The 19,362-nt window shown below is 52.6% G+C and overlaps 6 protein-coding genes across 6 annotated transcripts; 2 read left to right on the top strand and 4 right to left on the bottom strand.

Annotated features, from left to right (window-relative positions):
- COCSUDRAFT_15884 (Tub-domain-containing protein) lies at positions 1–312 on the bottom strand (the record flags this gene model as incomplete). The annotated part of the gene is made up of 1 exon (XM_005647662.1): positions 1–312. The coding sequence occupies one exon, from the start codon at positions 310–312 to the stop codon at positions 1–3; it is 312 nt and encodes a 103-aa protein (XP_005647719.1).
- A 3,860-nt stretch (positions 313–4,172) lies between these two features.
- Positions 4,173–8,438, top strand: COCSUDRAFT_36686 (Nramp-domain-containing protein; the record flags this gene model as incomplete). The annotated part of the gene is made up of 10 exons (XM_005647661.1): positions 4,173–4,333; positions 4,559–4,593; positions 4,765–4,865; positions 5,007–5,077; positions 5,214–5,292; positions 5,675–5,872; positions 6,366–6,493; positions 6,964–7,202; positions 7,670–7,899; positions 8,202–8,438. 10 exons carry the CDS (start codon positions 4,173–4,175, stop codon positions 8,436–8,438), a joined length of 1,479 nt encoding a protein of 492 aa, XP_005647718.1.
- Positions 8,439–9,563: 1,125 nt separating this feature from the next.
- On the bottom strand, positions 9,564–11,949 carry COCSUDRAFT_53532 (hypothetical protein). The gene is made up of 6 exons (XM_005647660.1): positions 11,848–11,949; positions 11,228–11,391; positions 11,063–11,127; positions 10,693–10,801; positions 10,259–10,375; positions 9,564–9,987 (listed from the first exon to the last, which is right to left on the bottom strand). Exons 1-6 carry the CDS (start codon positions 11,906–11,908, stop codon positions 9,916–9,918), a joined length of 588 nt encoding a protein of 195 aa, XP_005647717.1. The 5' UTR covers positions 11,909–11,949; the 3' UTR covers positions 9,564–9,915.
- A 273-nt stretch (positions 11,950–12,222) lies between these two features.
- On the top strand, positions 12,223–14,431 carry COCSUDRAFT_53531 (hypothetical protein). Its single transcript, XM_005647659.1, has 6 exons — positions 12,223–12,408; positions 12,522–12,617; positions 12,750–12,915; positions 13,111–13,245; positions 13,404–13,512; positions 13,825–14,431. Exons 1-6 carry the CDS (start codon positions 12,305–12,307, stop codon positions 14,031–14,033), a joined length of 819 nt encoding a protein of 272 aa, XP_005647716.1. The 5' UTR covers positions 12,223–12,304; the 3' UTR covers positions 14,034–14,431.
- Positions 14,432–15,401: 970 nt separating this feature from the next.
- COCSUDRAFT_53530 (hypothetical protein) lies at positions 15,402–18,042 on the bottom strand (the record flags this gene model as incomplete). Its single annotated transcript, XM_005647658.1, has 6 exons — positions 17,717–18,042; positions 17,268–17,641; positions 16,874–17,007; positions 16,377–16,592; positions 15,932–16,125; positions 15,402–15,623 (listed from the first exon to the last, which is right to left on the bottom strand). Exons 1-6 carry the CDS (start codon positions 17,816–17,818, stop codon positions 15,402–15,404), a joined length of 1,242 nt encoding a protein of 413 aa, XP_005647715.1. The 5' UTR covers positions 17,819–18,042.
- Positions 18,043–18,395: 353 nt separating this feature from the next.
- On the bottom strand, positions 18,396–19,362 carry COCSUDRAFT_33271 (hypothetical protein). The gene has a single exon (XM_005647657.1). The coding sequence runs from the start codon at positions 19,319–19,321 to the stop codon at positions 18,746–18,748; it is 576 nt and encodes a 191-aa protein (XP_005647714.1). The 5' UTR covers positions 19,322–19,362; the 3' UTR covers positions 18,396–18,745.

Below are 19,362 nucleotides of genomic sequence, written 5' to 3'. Positions count from 1 at the left end.
TCACAGGAGCACTTTGGTGTCAAAGGTGGACAGGGCAATGGCGAAGGCCTGGGCGGTTGAGACGACGCAGGGGTTGAAGTCCATGATGTAGGTGTTGGCGTCGACCTTGCCGAACTGCATGACGATGGTTTTGGAGGGGTCGGAGCTCAGGATGAGCTGGAAGTTCTTGACGGACGCCAGCTTCACCCGGCCGCGGAAGTTGAGGCACCAGCATCGCAGACCCTCGTTCCAGTGCGGCGGCTTGTTGCGCAGCTGCACCCCCTCCCGCCCGTCCCACTCCTGCACATGCGCAGTCGTTTGATTTGGCACCATTTCAAATTTAAGAACTCTTCACATGAATCCGATATAGTTTGATTTCTTTTGACTTGACCTGCTTTTGGTGTACCTGCGAGGCAGCCCTTACTCGTTGCTCTTTTTGCTTTCACTGTCTATCCTTGATTGCATGATTAAGACCCGGCACGCTTGCATCAGAGCCATGGCTGAGCGAATGGAAAGCGAGCAGCACAGCACTATGGCGAGGCATAAGCTGTTCTTTACTAATTGTCCAATATGCACCCAGGCATGTGGGTCTTTTCCTTTTATCCTGGCAGCAGATTTGCAACGTAACGGCAGAGATAGACGGAGAAATGCACCTCGGCCCTACTGAAGCCGCTGCTCAAGCTCCACAGGCTTGGCCGAGACATGCCCGCTCCAGTGCTAGCGCTTGCGCTGTCGCTCCCTGATTCGGTGTCATGGCCTGGTGAGCATGGAATGTATGAGCAAAACACGAGCTAATGTAGTCAATACAGTTCCGCAGCCACTATTGGCAGAGACGATTGACTGACTCCATCTTGTCTAAACCCCCTCAATTCTAAGCAGGTCACACAGCAAAGTCACAGAATGAATTGCTACCTCAAATACTCGAAGGGACTTTTTAAGATTCCCATTATTGATAGAAAATCATGACCACGCACGCAATATCAACAGTCTGATCAATAAAAACTGCAACTTGATGAAAAGAAGCCATTGCATAAGCGGCACCTGAGCTGTCAGTTTCCGAGGTGGGCTCGTCAGGGGCCCCCCGGTCTGCCGGTTCCCCCCGCTGCCGCACATCGGCGGTGCGGCCGTCGCCGAAGCTCTCCTCGCTGTCTTCTTCGGATGCGAGCGCTGCCGCCTCCGCACGCGCAACCGCCAGCCCCTCTGCTGAGCTGAAGCGGTCCATCGCTGTTGTGGGCGGCAGCGCCACCTTCATCCTGTTTCCGGCAGCACTCTCACAAAGTCAGGTCATGTTTACTTCAAGTCCTGCACCAGGCAAGGGGTAGGACATGAGAGAGCCACAGCCTTTTGACTCCAGCTTGTCTGCAGGCACACCTTGCCTCCTGGGAGTAACAGCGTGATATCAACAATAAAGAACCACAAGGCACATGCTCACACAGTGCTGTCGCTGGAACAGGATTTACATCCCAGTGCAGAGCCAAGGCCCACCCGTACTCCAAACATACAATGATCCCAAAATATCCCAAGCAAGCAACCGTTGCGTGTTCGTCGCATGAGAAGGCCTTGTGCGCCACATGTGGATGTGGGTCCAGTAGTACACGGCAGAGAGGACGTTACACAAGACAGGCGCTAACAGGGGGGGTGATATTTCTCAAAAGATCACTGTGCATGACAGAGCCGGGAGGAATCACCTGCGCGGACGCATGAAGCCCTTGAGGCGGGTCTTGTACAGTATCTCCACGAGGCTCTCACCGCGGCGGGAGCCGGCCGCCCGGCCGGAACCGCCAACGCTTCGCGAGCCGTCCCGATCGCTCTTACTATTGCCCCAGGACTTGTCGAAGGGCTGCACGCTGGGGTCCAGGGTCATGTCGTAGTGCGTGCCGAAGATGTTGGACTGCAGCTTCGCAGCAGGCGCCGACGCGCAGTCGGAGGTGAAGTACAGCACCGTCTCCCACCTGCGCAGTAGCCGTGACATCAGCACTGAGTCACCCTCACCTGCATTTTCAATCTCCCACCTAGTGGTTGCGATTGCTGATTCAATCAGCAGCTGCAGTCTTTACATCTTCCTTGTACTGCATGTGCGTATAGAACCAGGAACCAGCGGAGCAAAGAGACATGCTGGCACTGCACAAATTCAGGTCATATCCAACAAGCAGGCAACTGCAGGATGGGTGCTGCAATGCTCCGTGCGCTGTGGGTACAAGAGCTGAGGGGACAAGACGCAAGTGCACCTGGAGGTGAGCAGGGCGGCCATGAGGAATTTGGAGGCGTCCGGCTCGTTGTGCTCGCTGCCCAGAAAGAGCTGGAACTTGGCCACGGCCCTGTCGCCGCCCATTTCCCTCCGCACAAAGCAGCGCAGCAGCGGCCCTCCTGCCGTCGCCGGCAGCCCCGACACCTTCTGCGCTTGTCAGACATCCGCCTCACAAACATGCATGGGGCGGCTTGCATGCAAGAGTATCCACGCCATGTCAGATCATGCCTGAATTGGTTGCTCGGCATGCAAGCGCATGTTCGCAGGCCATGCAACAAGCAGCTCTGTTGAGCATGGCAACGCTGTGTGGGCATAAATGCATCTATGAAGCGGTCATGGGTGATCTCATGTATAGGTATAGGTAAGATTGCATCCAGGCCATCAAGCAAAGGTGTGAATGGAGGATTGGGGCTCACGGTGCTGAACAGCTGCAGAGGATGACACAATGTGGTGCAGGAGTCCCAGGGCCTAGAAAAGAAGATTCGTTTGCTGGCTCGCCGCCACGCTTGGCAGACCGCAGATATTTGGAAAAGGGCCTGCACAAGAATTAACACCTCTTAGGCTATCAGTGCAAATGCAAAGGGCACGGTGGCTTGATGCAACGTACATCACTGACTGACTATGTCAACGTAGATGCTCGTGACGGGCACCAGAAACCTTGAGGGAAGGTCTGCCTGAACACGATCCAATGCATAAGGTGACCTGAGGACATTGGGTTTTCTGAGAAGTGTGCTGATCACTGACCTGGACATGGGCCCAGTCGTCCTTATCCTTTCCCTCCTTGATAAGGCTCAACATTGCCTCCAGCAGGTGCTCAGGAAGGCTCGTCCAAAGCGAGGTTGTCTGCTCATTCAGATGCTCGACCTGCTTGACCTCCCTCACGGCGGGGCAGGGTGCACTGCCCAGAAGAGGCGAGATCTTGTGCTTTTTCCAGCGGATCAAGCATCTGAAGAGGTTGCGGCGCTGCACTTTGACGGCTACAGGAGCAGTCAGCAGGAGCCGCTCTTTTTCGGATTGTGCAACTTCAGCTGACGCACAGGCATCTGGGAAGCAAGCAGGACGATTGTCAGCGACAGACATGCCATCTCACATTGGGTGCCGCCAAAGGGAGCACCGAGGCATTGCTCTTTAGGGACAAAGTCACGCGACCCGATGTTGCGACACTCACCGCTGGACCAGCCTTGCTTGCTAGGCGAACTCATGCTTTCCTTGGGCGCAAAGCATCCGGATGGCCCAACTCTAAAGCCATGGTGCTCTGCGACGTCCATTCGGTGGGATCGCTACGGAAACCCGTCCACAAAATGCGCAGATGAGGGACAACCCGGCAGATAACAGTAGGGTTCTGCTTGCAGATCTCTATCTGGTCTCTGCGAAGGTTGGCTGAGATGCCCCCATTTCGTTATACTGATAATCAAAAGTCAGACACGATGCAGAATTTGCGTTGATTTATGGGCCAAACCCAAGCCCAATCTGTCTGCTTGGCATTTACCCCAGCCACAACTTCAGCGCTGGCGCCAGTCACAGCAAAACTTCTTCATGCATTATCTTTGTGCGCCTGTATCAATTAATCTCGGGTAGGCTGGGCAGAGGAGCGCATGGCAAGTGATCTCTTTATGCAGAGATGACACAGCAAATCTTTTCATCTCCCTTTGGCGCAAGATAATTCAGGGGCGAAAAGTCCTTGACCGCTCGTGTCCTGCATGTGCAATACAGAAATGCTTGTGACACAGCAGCGAATGCCACAGCTGCACAGATCACCCTTGTGTTCAGGAGAGGGTGATATTGACTCTGTTCCCCGCATAGAATTAGCTCTCGCGGAATCTCGGGCACATTTGACGTTTAATCGCTTCAGACGTTACTTCGTTTCTGCCCAGATTAATCTAGGCGATGTATATAAGACCTTGAAGGTGATCTCATGGACAAGACAGGATCCGACGCTGCCCAGATGCTTGAGGGTGGGCTCTCCTTTCGACAAATCGGTGCAGAAGACGAGTTTGTGGATGACGCTCACGACCGCAGAGTGACTACATCATCACCTCGAACTCTGTTCGATGATGATCGATATAGCGGGGATGATCTACCAAAGAATTGGTTCTCCTGGCGCAAGTACGTCCACCGATGGGTATCAACTTTGGCGTTGTGTGTACGTGTAGAAGTGGTGCCAAACATGACTGGGAGCTTCCTCTCACTATGCTTCTTCCCTTGGGTGGTTTTCTCATTCAACAAGTGCGATGTGTCTATCTCGCAAGATTAATGAGATGCACCTCTGTATTATTGAGAACCTCTTGGTAGAGGCCCTCCACCTGAACGTGATCTGGCTGACTGTTGCAGGCTCTGGCTCTTCATGGGACCAGGATTCCTCATGAGTGAGTACCTTCCTCTCCAACACTCTGTGGAACCTTTGCTATTCCCAATTGCATCTTCACTGCACCTTTGCTTGGACCATTGTTTACAAGGGAATCCTGTGTAGCTGATTGCTTGACAGAGACTAATGATCCTGCTTGTGGCAACCTCTTGACTGATCTCCTGCCATGCAGGCATTGCATACTTGGATCCTGGCAACTTGGAGAGCCAGCTTCAGGCTGGCGCCAACTCTGGGTACACACTGATCTGGGTCCTCATGTGGGTCATAATCATGGTGAGTAGCAGCTGTATCAGCCCCTATATTGTTACTAATACCTTGTCTACCTGAATTCAGCACATAGCATGTCTTTCGCAGTGCAGGAGTGAATCTGCAACCAATGTGCTTGACAATGGATGGCGTGCTTGTGCTGTCCAGGGGTATCTGATGCAGATGCTGGCAGTGAAGCTGGGCGTTGCCACGGGACTCAACCTGGCTCAGCAGTGCAGGTGCTTGCTTCTGCTTAGTCTTTCTCTTTGCTTTGGATTGTCCATATTCTCCTGCTTTACTGTATCCTCACCCGGAGCTTGCCTACGTTCATGTGCTATTCAACTGCAAATGAAGTTCTTGTCTCTACACTTGCAGGAAGGTGTACCCCGTCTTCCCGCGCTACATTCTTTGGATAATGATGGAGATTGCCATCATCGGTTCAGACATCCAGGAGGTGCGCAACCCACCCCAGCCCTCCTTTTCTCTTTTTCCTATTGCCATGACTTTGGATCGACATTTGCAGTCCTGCTGCTAGTAGTGCTCGCTTTGCTGATATCAGAGGTCCCTGTCTCACTGCATGCATTCTCCCCTGGACAGTGTCCTAGGATAGGGCCTCCCTCTTAATGGGTCAGCAGCACTCCAACACACACATGCTCCTTCATTGCTAGACGTCTCACAATGACAGTATTTCTGATGAGCGCTTTGGACAAGTAAACGATCACACAATCCCATGAGTCAGACATTTCAGATGCATGTGAAGCCTCCTTCCTAGGCTGGAGTAATCATCAAACTATTCTTCTTTGGAGGTCTCACATCACGGTGTTTATGCATGGCAGGTGGTGGGCAGCGCGATAGCGATCTCCCTGCTGACGTACGGCGCGGTGCCCCTGTGGGCGGGGGTATTGATAACGGCGGTGGCCTCCTTCATGCTGCTCCTGCTGGAGCGCTGGGGAGTGCGCAATCTGGAGGCGCTCTTTGCGGTGCTCATTGGCGTCATGGCCGTCTCATTTGGCGTCATGTACATCCTCGCCGGCGTGCCCACAGAGGACGTGCTCATCGGTGAGGCCCCCCGACCTCTCTGTGCTGCTTGGCTAAGCCCTATGTCCATGTCTGAGATTTGTAGACCCTTGAGCATGGAAAATGAAGGTTCTGGATTCTGTAAAAACCCTTATGTGCCCTTGTTGGCGGGCCCCAGCCCCTGACCTCTCTGTCCCAGTTGGCTGGCTCCTGTGTCCACCACTATTGGACATCTTTAGACTCTCAAGAGTCGGGCCTCCAAGTGGGAAAGCTGGATCCTGTGTCCACGCTCGTTGAGACGTGTGGAATCTGAAGTCATGGGTATGAAAGAGTGAATGAAGCGCAAGACCTGTCAAGTTTACCGGCGCACTGCCGTATGTGATATACGCTACCGTTCGGAATTGCACCATGGAGGAATATGCTGCATTTTGAGGCTACAGGAAATTGTACCTCACCCAACTGAGGAGCCTGATCGGGGGTTGATCTTTAGAGCGGGGGGGGTCTTTAAAGGGAACTGGTGTGGCAGGGCTGCTGGTGCCGCGGCTGCCCAGGTCAGCGCTGAAGATGGCTGTGGCGATTGTGGGTGCTGGCATCATGCCCGCCAACTTCTACCTGCACTCCGCGCTTGTGCACTCCAGGTGAGTCCCGGCTACCTGCAACCTGCTTGGGACTGCCAGCCATCCATACCGGCAATCCATTCCACATGCAGCATGGCGGAATCAATGAGATCGCGTCAGGAGTTGCCATGGCAGTCCCACACAAATGCATGCAATGCAGGCGACGTGAGCTGAATGATTCATGCATACACTCCGTTGGGACTGAGCAATCTGTGATGCACTCCTTGATTCTGCTGTGCTGCATGTGAACCATTGCATGCACGGCTCATGCAAGGCTAGCATGAAATCAGCATTGCAACTGTCGTGTCTTTAATGTGACATACAATATTTGCTTTGTCATCTTCGTGCCCTGAGCGGGAGGATCAACTGCGCTGCAATTGCATTTAGTAGGTTTGCACCGGATTTGTGGCTGATCATGTTTCCTGGGCCGTATCAGGCTAGCATGCAATCCAATCTCATCTCACACACTCACATTTTGGCGCGCCGAGCAGGAAGATCGACGCGGGGCAGAACGTGCGGAAGAAGGAGGCGCTGGCGTACTACCGCATAGAGTCGGCTGTGGCGCTGTTCTGCGCGCTGCTGATCAACATCTGCGTCGTGGCCGTCTTCGCGCGGGGATTCTATGGCACGGAGGGAGTCGAGATCGGCCTTGAAAATGCCGGCGCGTACCTGGGGGAGACCTTTGGCGCCTCCATGCGCATCATCTGGGCCATTGGTCTGCTTGCGGCAGGTGCTGCCTCGTTTGGACTCTCCTCATCTGTCTTTGTAGCAAAGCTTGTTTCCCGAGCTCTGGGATACCGGGTGTCACCAGGGCAGTTCTGGAGTATCAAATATTGCACCTCTTGTAAAGCTTGTTTGCGTTAAATCCAGCTCTGAATGTCCTGTGATCTGCACTGCCTGTCCTTTCAATCGCATTGAGTGCTGAAGCAGCGCCTATTTCTCCGTACCGCTCCAGTAGAGGAATTTTCCTGTGACACTGGGGTGATGCGAAGGATCCCAGGAGCTTGATCGTGCTAGAGGAACGCAGTTTGGTATCAGTCCACCAACTGGTTCCAGCCGTTTCCAATAGTGCTCTCAGGTCTTTCTCCTGGTATGGGCGGACAGGCCTTGCAGGCAAATGCAACACAACCCTGGAAAGTCCAGTAGTTCTCCTTGCATGCACCCTTAGTAATAGCATGTGGGCGTGTATCTGCGCAGGCCAGAGCAGCACGATCACGGGAGTGTACACGGGGCAGTTTGTGATGAGCGGCTTCCTCAACCTGCGCATCAGCCAGTGGAAGCGCATCAGCATCACTCGCTCTGTTGCACTCGTGCCCACTCTTCTGGTGTCCCTGCTGTACCGCCAGCCTGGCGGCACTGAACTGGACATCCTCAACGAGTGGCTTAACGTCCTGCAGTCCGTCCAGATCCCTTTTGCCCTGCTTCCGGTGCGAGGCATCATGTTCTTTGTGCATTGTTCTAGCAAGATCCCAGGCGTTCATGACTTGCTTGTAGTGCTCTGACAAGTCCTTTCATTGCACGTGTGATTCTCTCCATGATTGAGTGCGCATCTGCATGGAAATAGCTGCAATTCCAGAGCTCCCTTGGTGGCCTTGATATGAGTGCTGTTGCTGTGCAGCTGCTGATGCTGATGCTACCATCCTGAATGCATGCATAACGCTAGGATGCACTTAGCTGCTCCTGATGTTCTCCCCTCCAATAAGGATGTGGGCGCTGGTGTGCTGCGCAGCTGCTAATGCTGACATCCAGCCAGGTCATCATGGGCCCCTGCTTCGCCAACAGGATCTCCATGAAGGCCGCGGCCTGGGCCATTACCGCGGCCATCCTGACCATTAACGGATCCCTGCTCTATGAGTTTGCTGTCAAGGAGCTGCCCACGCACTGGGCTGCCAGAATCGGCTTCCTTGGCAGCGTCCTCTTCTATGTGGGCCTCGTCGGCTACTTTGCAGTGGGGCCCCAGAGGTGACTGACCCCTCACAACCCCTGTTTGATGGGTCTGTGCATGTATACACCTATACATGCAGCCTCGCAGGTTCGAAAAAATGACGATGCTGCCATTGCAGCAGAGAAGGGATGTTTGTCAAGAAATCAATGATTCGTGTACATTGGTTGTTCTCCTGCAGCACAGACATCTCACCCCACATACTCCTGTATGAAGTCCCCCCCTGTAGCACACCCTACACACACACCATATGCATGCAGTGTCGCAATTGTTTTTATGCTTGGCACTGCCGTCCTTCCAGCAGAGAAGGAACAGCTCTTGACAGATTTCTGCAGGATGAGACGGGCATTGAGCAATTTGCTGTTTGTCTGCAGGTGGGCTGCTCTCAGCAGACGGGTCAGGGTGTGGACAGGCAAGGAGCAAGTCTCTGCAGAGTCCTCAGAGCCTTTGCTGCCGCAAGAGAACGGGGGCACCGTCCAAGTCTGATGCATGTTGGTTAGAGTCTGCTGGAGAAGATGAAGGGGTGAGGGAAAGATTGCAAAGAGATTTTATGAGTTGCTGAGAGCAGCCAGACTCTTTCTGTCGTCAGAAGAGTCGGGAGCTCACATCAAGTTGGTTAACATCTAGTCTGGACCTCAGGCAATTTTGGAGCTGCGTTCCGGTCATGACTTCCAGAGTTCTGCGATAGAGCATTTGTACAACATTTGGTAGCAGCAGGTGCAAATGCCTGCAGTCTTGTAGGAGTAGAACATTAGCTTGTTGTTGCTGAATTTTCTGATACCAATTACACAAACTCGGGTACCAAATTATGCACACTCTTGTAGCGTCGAGTCTCTGCAGTGTCAAATGCAGCCAGGCCCAACTGACTCAAAACTCTTTGTGAGATGACCTCCGTGTGAGATTGCTTGCACATTGCTGACATCATTATGCTCTGCAAAAGGTCTCATTGTCTCTTGAGGCTCCTCTACTGGGGTTCACTCTTTGAGGGTTTTCCATAGGTACTCATGTATGCAAAAACTGAGATCTGCTCATTTTTTAGGTTTGGTGCCTGCTCTAGTGGAAGTGACGGCTCATCATGTACAGGCCAGACATGTAAATTATTCTTGCCTGAAGGATTGAGAAAGGGCGTCTTGTTTGCTGCCATGGGATGTATCGAAATATCCCTTTCAAGCACACATGTACAATCATCCACGCATCATGCTGGAGCATCACCTTATATATCTTGAATTTACTTGTTCCTGTCACATATACCTTGCATGCATGCATATGCATATCTTGGAAAACATAACTCTGCAGATGCTGTTAAAATACTTCGTATGTGATGTGCGGTGCACATTGTGCACCAAGTGTCTTTGCACCCACGTAAAAATCATCACCTTGGCCTCAAAAGTTGTGCTGATATCAATAGCAACTTGCTAGCAGCATCCGTTCAGTGAGTCTTAGATGTTGACCACATGCTTGAAATGAGATTGACAGTTGCTTGTTACACCCGCTCGCACATTCAGAAACAGGCCCCGTTGTTGTTTGCTAGGAAGTGCGTGATGAAGCTCGTCGATCTAAATGCTGGGTAGGCCTGCATGCAGCAGAGTAACAAGCTCACTCCAATGCGCATGCACCACAAGCCAAGACAAGTGCAAGTCGCCTCATGACCACAGACAACTTGCCATCCCCAAGTGGCCGCTGCAAAGGAAGCTTGGAGAAAAGAATAAGAGAAAAGGCAAATGCAGACATCAAGGCAGAATGAGCGCCAGAGAGATAAGGAAGGGCTGCCTCGGAAGTGCACATAATGCAACAGAGGGAGCCTCTTCAAAAAGAATGTAGAAATATTTCAGAAAGGGGCTCACCCAAGCGCAGTTGGAGCGGACATCCTCACAAGGGATGCAGGCTGGTGTGCCTTCTGCATTGGGGCACAAGGGCACGCACACCTGCCCAACGTGTGATGTCCCCACCACACAGTCATACTGCACCACACAAATATTTGCTCAGCTCCCGCACCGCTCCTCAAATTAGAGAAAGAGGAATGCAGACATCAAGGCAGAGCGAGCGCCCGATACTAGGTGAAAGGGCTGCCTTACAAGTGCACGTCATGTAACAATAACACAATGAATCCCCCGGCCAGCACATTGGCGCAAGTTGACATGCAAAGGATGTATCAAGCTAGTGCCAAGCAAGAGTGTTTGACATCTGTGCTATCAGGGCAATGTCGTTCTGAACGGCATCAACTTAGGAGGGTTCTTGAGGGCAGGCAGCAGCAGGTAGATGATGGATTGAACCCTGCCTGGTAGCTCTGTGAGGAGCATGCATTGGGTTTCTGCTTGAGAAAGGGATTTCCCCTTGCCACCACTGTCCCGAGCGTCTGCAGCTGTTCCTCCGGACCCACCGGACACCTGCAGAACATTTCAAGTCTCTGTCCATACTACTCCTTCACAGAAACGAGTTGACCTCACCAGAAACATAAAGGGTGAGCAGCAGCTGCAAACAAAAACAGCGCAGATTCATCCCTTTCTCGTCCACTAACTCGAGAGACCTTGGAAACGCACAATGCAAGCAGCAGCCAGTGAGTTGATCAGCATGCACAAGACTGCCAATGTCCTAATTGCAGCTTCATGGATACCAGGTATTCATGCACAACTGCAGCAGGATGTTACCTCTCTGTGTTTGTGCCTTGACCCAGATGGGTAGTTGATGTGGACATGTCAAAGGTGGGTACAACCTGCCACAGCAGAAGCAAAGTACTTAAGCTGCCCTCAGTAGCCGCTCGGCAATCTTCTAGATTGTGGAGCACGAGAGGGACCACAACGGGATGGAGTCACCTTGGCGCACAGCTGCCTAGGATCTTCGCAGTCTTGACAATACAAGGGGTTCCGTGGGCTGATGCACTGGTTTACACATACAGAGCCCATCTGCATGCCGCCCACAAAGCAATTGTACACATTGCTGAAAGTAGCACAGTTATTAGCTTGTTGCAAATTGCGCCCTGCACCCAGCACATAGCAATAAAATGCCTGATGGGGTCGCTTTATACACCACTTTCGTTTCTGATTGTTTTGTTATTTCACAGTATGAGAATTGCGTTTGAAACATGCAGCATGCATTCAAGCGATGAAACCTGGAGCGCCCACACTGTGATTCCTGTCAGACTAGTAAGATGATGTTGATAGTGCTGGACCGTCGCAGACCGACATATGACAACTAAATGATTGAACACATTAGATCTACGCACTCACAGCATGATCAGGCAAGAGACAAAGACCCTCGAGTTCTAATGACATTCTAGCTCCCGACGTATAGGGTTCGCTTGCTTTCTGATGGGCAACGAATTACGATGCGTAACGCAACGATACCAAATAATTTGAAAGCTCTGACGTCTGCAACTAATATCCATTGAAACCCATCCACCTTTTTCTCGAAAAACCGGGGACAGCATGTGTACCTGCAACTAGGTGCGCCAGAATTCCTAGGCCAGCGCACCACTGCAGCAGTCTGTGGGCCATCCAGGCACCTTGCAACAGTAAGATGTGCCACCTTGCCGTTTCTTAGTACTTTACCAAGAGAACATTGGGCTCGAAGACTCGGCGTTCGACAGCCCTGAACGGTAGGTTACTGCCCCTGCAATAATCACTGCAAAGGGAATCTCGGTAAACACATATCTGCATGTCCAGTCATAAAAGGTGCATTTCATCTCAATTTGGGCGTGGAGGAGCCGACCATGGAAGGTTGGCACTTGATGGAATTATGGACTGAAGAGTAGATGTCGACCAGATCAGCATTCGTCCCGTTTTTTTTCGATTAACACGTCAGCTGCCATGCGCTTTCCCGTTCCCCGACCGCCGGTCCTAAGATGGTCAGGTGGCGGGAATGATTCTACCAATGTATTGGAAGAAGGTGGGATGGAAAGGGCGAAAGGTAAATCCTGCAGGATATGCTGGGAAGAAGCAGATGCCGAGCCAGGCGGGGCCCTTGTGGCACCGTGTATCTGCAAGGGCACGACGAGGTAGGCGTTCTTATGTTCTATCGGGTTTGTTTTAGCAAGCTGTCCCTGTCGTGTAGCGTGCTAGGGCGTCAGAGACTGCATGTTTCATTACAGACGCTTCACTTGCTGTGCAGGTACGTGCACCTGAGGTGTCTTAGGCAGTGGCAGATCGCACGTCTGACAGCTGGCGAAGTCCGAGCGTCAAACTATTGCGAGATCTGCCACAGCAAGTGAGGACCACCTTGCGCATACACCCACTCATCCCTGTCACTGTACTGCTTGCAGGGCTGCTGTCCTGTCTGCCATAGCATTATTGACCCTCGATCATCTCATTGACAGCCTTGGTCTTCTCCTACGAACAGGTATAAGCTGCCTCAGGGCACTCCAAGAGGGGCGCTGCCATGCTCCTGGCTGGGAGAGTGGCTCAGGCAGAGCCTCGCCCAGGCTAGGGAGCTGGTCAACAGGGACCCTCAGAAGCTCTTGGAGAGGATCTGCCAGGTCAGCTTTGCAGCCAACGCAGTCATCCAGGTGCGGCGGAGATCACATCCATGAGAAGCTGTGGCAATTCTGGCAGGCATGCTCATTCTGGAAAGAGGCTGAAGATATTACCAACAAGTGCATGCAGACGCAGTGGAGTCATGTTGCCAAGATGTACAGTACAAGAGGCAAAGAGGTCACTGATAGTAGAGGATGGGGAGTGAAGCACTTATTGTGACGGTGCAGGGGAGTTTCTATGCCGGCAGGGGCTTGCAAAGGGGCTTCCTGTCGAGCACCCAGTCGTTGGGGCCCAGGGTCTTGACCTTCCTTGGCTGGGTGCCAGAACTCATCCTGGGCTCCGCTGCTATTCCCTCCCTGCAGGTACACCGCTACCCTTTCACATAACAAGCTAGAGTTTCCACCCTGCCACGAATGCTCTAGCGCCTGCTTGTAAACTTGCTGCTGCCCATGCTGTTGTCTTCATGGTGTGAGTCTGGCAGCGACAGGAGGGTTTGAGGGCTGTTATATTATATGCACAGGCGCCAATCTTCTTTTCGAGCGCTGCGATTGTCATAGCATCCCTGGTGGAGGTCGCTGTGTGCTCTGCCGCCGGCGCGTATCTGGGCTTCCTCTATGGGTCATCAGTAGGTAATTCCCTCTTCCATTACAAGTTGACCTTATACCCTTGCATGCTTGGGAGTCGCCAACATGTCAGCCTTCTCGAATCTGAGCACTGTTCTCTCAACAAGCCCCACTGAGAAGAGGAGAGATACCATGACTGTGGTGTTCAAGATGGAACCAGAGTCTCAGACAAACGACGTTGACACAAAGCACCAAAGGGGCTGCCGCAGTGTGCATGTGCAGCAATTACGTCTGAATCTTTGTGTATCTTGTGCTTGTCTGAACTCAGGCAAAACAACTAAGGCAATAGTAATAAGAGTGAAATTGTGTGCTGGGCAGGCACGCTGCGCCTGCTGCACTGGACGATGTCACTCACACTGGCAGTGCCCTTCCGCGCCAGCAGCGCAGTCAGGGGAGGCCTGGCCAAGGTGCTGTCACATGGCGGCATGCTTCTGTCGTCCATATTCTGCGGCGACAAAAGCAAAGCCAGCGCCACAACCTTCCTGGCACAAGTCTGCCTCATCCGATTCCTCTTCGGCCGCCGCTGATGGTTGCATGTCAGATGGAGTACTGCCTAAGAGCTAAAATTGCTCGAAGGAATGATCAGGGCGACCAGGGGAGCGCAGCGGCACACCGCATAGGTGTATTGCTTTGAAGGGTATAAACATGTGCTGAGAATGTACATTTGAGTGAGAGGAGGAGGAGTGTGGGAGCTTTTTTCTTATTACATGCATGGCAAATTGTTTGACCCGAACATATCGAATGCCCTTGCTGAACCTCCTATCCAAAGACCTTTGCTAAAAAGAATTTTGATCGATCAAAATCCAGGATCCTTGGATATGACTTATTTTTCACGTTGCCATGAATTTTATTGAATTAGATATGCCATACAGTATATGCAATGCAGTCAACACGTGCAGCCTTTGTAAAGTTGTTGATAGCAGTCTGCAATTTATCACGCATGCGACTTCAAGACAGGATATGGGCCACATCCAATTGGACTGCCTTGAGCGTTTGTGTGAAATGTAAAGCAAATTCAGCAGGCTCCGTGCTAGCGATGGAAGCAGACACAGCGATCTTATTGGAAGCCTCTTGGAAAAGCTTCACCCTCACATTGTATGTCCTGCTCTGCTCCCCTATATGTACCGTTCCAGCATCAGCATCCGCTGCACTCCCCTCACACTCTTTGGTTTTTGTGACCAATTCATCTGCTCTGTGCCGCTTGGCAGCCCTTTCGATCCCCTCCTGGCCATGCTCACTCTCAGCTGCCCTCTGGCCAGTATCACTTGGCTCATTGCTGCAGTGCTGCTCCTTTGGCGTGCCCTCGCTGCCCTGCTCAACAGGGCCAGCTGCCTCTGACACTGCTGCGTTCACTTCAGCGCCCTGACTCTCCTCAAATGCTGCTTCTGGGGCAGTCACGACAACAGTCATTGAGGACGCGGACGCGTCAGTGGTCACCTGCCCTCCTCTCGCTTCAAGCGCGGCTGCCAGCACCGACAATACTTTTGGCGCAGTCCGCTTAGACACCTCGACCGAGAAGTTCGTCTGCCACCTGCATGTTCCAGCCCAAGACCTCAGTCATGATCTCTGCAGAGCACAAGCACAGGACAGGGAGCAGGAAGCATATGGGCAAGCACATGTGGGGCAACGCTCTGCTCGAGACATGCAATTTCCGGATGCATTCTCTCAGTGATACCACTTCCTATTTGTGGTGCTCATGCTGTGGAGACAAGCATAACAGCCTACACCACTGGCAACGCGGCAACGCACCCTTGCCTTTGGCAGCAGTCAGTGCATGCAATGATCAACCTGCCAGCTGAAACTCACACCAGGATGGGCGTACAGCGTACAGCGCCAGAGTCTACCTGCATAACTAAGTCTTCAGCGCTACTCCACCGCTTCAACAACAAAGAAACTCACCGGGCAACGATGCGCGCCCCGGCAGGCGGCCGGGGCAGCGGCTGCGCGGCGGAGCCGGGCCCAGCGGCGAAGGACCAGGCGAGGCCCCAGCGGGAGATACGCCCCTGGACGAACTCTGTCGTGCGCACGGCTGGCACCGCGGCCGCGTGCAGCGCCTCTCGCGCGCGTCGCAGCGTCGCCTTCTTGCCCACCATCGTCGTGTACCAGGCCACGTGGTCCTGCATGAAATAATGACAGTAAGTCATCAGTCAGTCAAAACCCGTGGCGTCAAGAGGTGGGAGCTGTGCATCCAGGCACAGCCTTGTTTGATTCGCGCATGCTCATCCGGAATGCGTGTTGCCTCACGCCATTGTTGTACTCAAAAAGAACAAAGACGAACACTTGCCAGCCGAGAGGACAGGTTTTTGCAGAGGAGAAATACTGCACTTTTAGAGCCGAGAATGCGGAAAAACATGGCAGAGGCTTTCCCTCAGACTCCTGAGGATCTTGAGCATGGAGTCAGCAGAAAATAGGGCGAGCAGCGCGCCTGCAGCTGGGAGCTGTCGCGGATCATCTGCATGACAAATGCCAGCTCGCCGCCGGGGTGAGTCATCTCCTGTGCGGTCCCTGAGAACGCCGTAGCCGGATTGAGGCCTGCCTCATCCATGCTGCTGAAGAAGGGCGGGTTGCACATCGTGAATGTGAAACGCTCGCCCTCCTGCACTGCTGGCAGCAAGATGCCTGCATAGTGCAGGCCACGGAAAATTGAGCCAATTGTCTCCCATGCTTGGTTACCCCTCAGCCTTTCTACATTACTGCTATGACAGTGTACATGCGAAAAGAAATGATTTTTCCCACGGTAGAATGGTGCTGGGCTGCAGAAGCACGCGTGGAGGCAGCACCTGAGTTGCCTGGCTCGACAGGATGGGCACTGGTGCATGAACGGCTGATGCAAGACAGCACAGATAGTGTGATGGAAGCAAAACGGGTACCTGTGGGTGTGTGCTGGGCATCTTTGGGCCTGACATCGCGCACTTCAATGAGGGCCTCCAGTTGTGTGTTGGCGCGCAGATTGGCGCGCGCCCATTTGACGGCCACATCGGTGATGTCAGCGGCCACAAAGCTCCAGTTGTGCATTGCGGAGCCCAGCAGCGGGTATATCAGATTGGCTCCACAGCCAATGTCCAGTACTCGCACCTCCCTGCTGTCTGCTGCAGATGACGGATTCACCCTTGGTTTTGATCTGAGCCAATGCTTGACGAGGTATGACGTCACAGGAGGGTGAGAGCTAGGCAAGTCATAATCCTCCTGACATTTGCTGCAGTCGCGCCATTTGCAGATGAAGCTATTCTTCAGAACAGCATGGGTGCTATAATGAAGAGCAATTTAGGGGTTGTCATTTCAACCTCCATGCATTCATACGCATAGGAATTGCGAAATGCCACTTCTTGCTAGCAGAGAATCATTCTCGATCTGCCTTGGAGCTCACCTGGGCAGAGGGTGAGGAGGTCATGCAGCCAGTGGATGTAGTTGGCACGGTTGGTGACTGGGGGGATGAGGTGCCCATCCGGCACCCACCAGTGCAAGCCGTGCTGTGAATGCAGCAGCGCTCGTGTCAGCTGCCTGCAACAGATGCATACAAATGAGGCGTTCCTCAGACTGAACTTGGATTAGAAAGAATTATGCAGTGCAATGGTATACACCTCTGATGGATGTATGAGGTTGCACATTTGTGAAGGTGAGAGCTTCATTGACCCAGTCAGACAGGGAGAACCTGGCATGATGGGACATTTGTGCTGAGAGTGAGGATGGGTGATGTTGGGTGATGCAACAAAGCCTGCACGTCCTGCATGTCTGTGGAAAAGATTGATGGGCAGGCTTACCTGGCAGCTTCAAAGTTGGTGAAGTCGATGCTCCCCCTGCCGCTCGGCCCCACCTTGACGTGAGGGCTCAGCTCTGGATATCTGCCTGCCAGCTGTGCAAAGTCTGGCTCTTCCTCCCTGCCAGACCGCTGCAGCCGCGCAGCAGCTGCACCATAGCTGCCACCATTACTAGGTGGGACCCCCTGTCCGTTGCTACTGGCTGCTGCACTCCTGCTGTCTGGGTTCACTCTGACCTCTGGCACTTTCTCTTCAGGCCCTGCCTGCTCATCCACTATTGCATTGTTGGAGGTGCTAGCAGCAATGCCGTGAGTTGCTTCAGCTGCATCAATCGCTTCCTGGGCGTCCTTTATTGCAGCATCCAGATCATGTAAGACCTGGCCAAAGGTGCAACTTCAGCACCTGAGCCTCTTCCAAGAAAACCAGGCAAGCATCTCCTTGCTTCTCCTCACCTGGATGATGTCCGCATTCAGGGGATCCAGCCTCAGCAACTCTTCTATTTCCGCCTTCGAAGCCGTGTATTCCCTCAGTGCAGCATGAATGTCCTCGCCCATCACTGCTGATGTCAAGAGGACTTGCCGGCCAATAAGACATATGGGTATGATGAGGACACCTTGAAGTACACCTTTAAAGTGACAAAATTACGATGTTCTGAATCCTCAGTCATCGAAGCACTGATTGTTTTCTCTGAAGCCATGCACCGTGTCGGATCCAGACAAGAGAGATCTGCTCTTTGCAGAGGAAAAGGAGCTTTGAATTCAAGGTCCAATAAAGAGATGATTCGGATGATTTCCAAGTTGTCCGTGATGCTCGAGCTGTTGAATGAACAATCTAGTGACGTCAATGTCAACATGCAGATGACTCAAGCCGGAAGGAAGCTACAGGCAGCTGCCCAGGGGACCCTGTTTTTGTTACCCATACCATTTGATGAGGGCGGTGCAAACTTTTGCCTGGTGTGAAGTGTGACCTTGCTTCCTTCCTTGTAACTCATGTGCTGTCAGGGCCATATGTGCTGGGCAATCATATGAATTATTATCTGGCTAGCTATTGATATAAGCGCCCGCAAGTTGCATGATGCCCTGTACATGTGTTTTAAAGAGCACATCTTGTCACTGCTTCAAAGGCAGATGTCCCCTGCTAAATTAAACATCCTCTGTAAGTCTGCCAGTAGTGCTCCATTAATTCTTGCAGTTGCGATCGCCGCACCGGGTGCATCATGTACCCAACTACAAGGTACACAGCAGGGACATCAGCAGACCCTCGGTAAAGCCCTCAAAGTTTGATGCTTGCAAGGCACGATGGTTCAGACACATGCACCGAATATAACAGGCACAGTAGCCACTATGAACGCAGCCAATCAGACGCTGGCAGTCAGGCAACCTTGCATGATTCAATTTGAACCTAGATCTATTGGCTCCAAGCCGAGGACTGCATGTGTCAACACTCCTTGTCATGGCGCACCAAAGATGTGACTCATTTTTTCAAGAATTCTTCACAGGAAATATAACTTCTGTGTAGCAGTATTCAGGAAACAAATCATGCTGCTCATCCCAATCTGCGGGATTTGTGAGTGCGGTGGCCAGCCTATAACTGTTAGAGCAGCAGCTCTTCCACTTCAATTGCATCTTCTCCAAGCCCGCAGCAAAGCCAGAGACATCTGCCAAGTGAATATTCACATTCTTGACGGCAGTCAGAATTAGAGTGTCCAGCCTAACAAACGCCCCAAACTTGACGTAGACAGTATTGCTGCTGACGCGCAGATGCTTCAAAGCCCCCATGCACCGATCGATCACAAGTGGCTGCAACGCTGCAGTCAGCTTTGGATAATCCAACTCGAGCCAAGTAAGGTTTGGGCAGGCCACCTGTGACAGCCACGTCAAGCGGCCATAAAGACGGGGGCACTCATACAGTAGATCTTCATGCTCCCCCTCCTTGTAACGATTGGAGTATAACACGCATGCAGTGTACTTGGGAGCACTGTCCTCCCACTTCCTTCTATCAAGCCCGAGGATATCGCGCTCAACTGAAAGGTAGCAGCTGGAAGGCACACTGAGCATGTCTGGCTCAAGCATGCCGATGTCAACCCTCTGCAAGGCGC

The sequence above is a fragment of the Coccomyxa subellipsoidea genome (genome assembly GCF_000258705.1).
Source record: "Coccomyxa subellipsoidea C-169, whole genome shotgun sequence".
Classification (NCBI taxonomy): Eukaryota; Viridiplantae; Chlorophyta; class Trebouxiophyceae; family Coccomyxaceae; genus Coccomyxa; species Coccomyxa subellipsoidea.
This window is presented reverse-complemented; position numbering and strand designations above follow the sequence as displayed.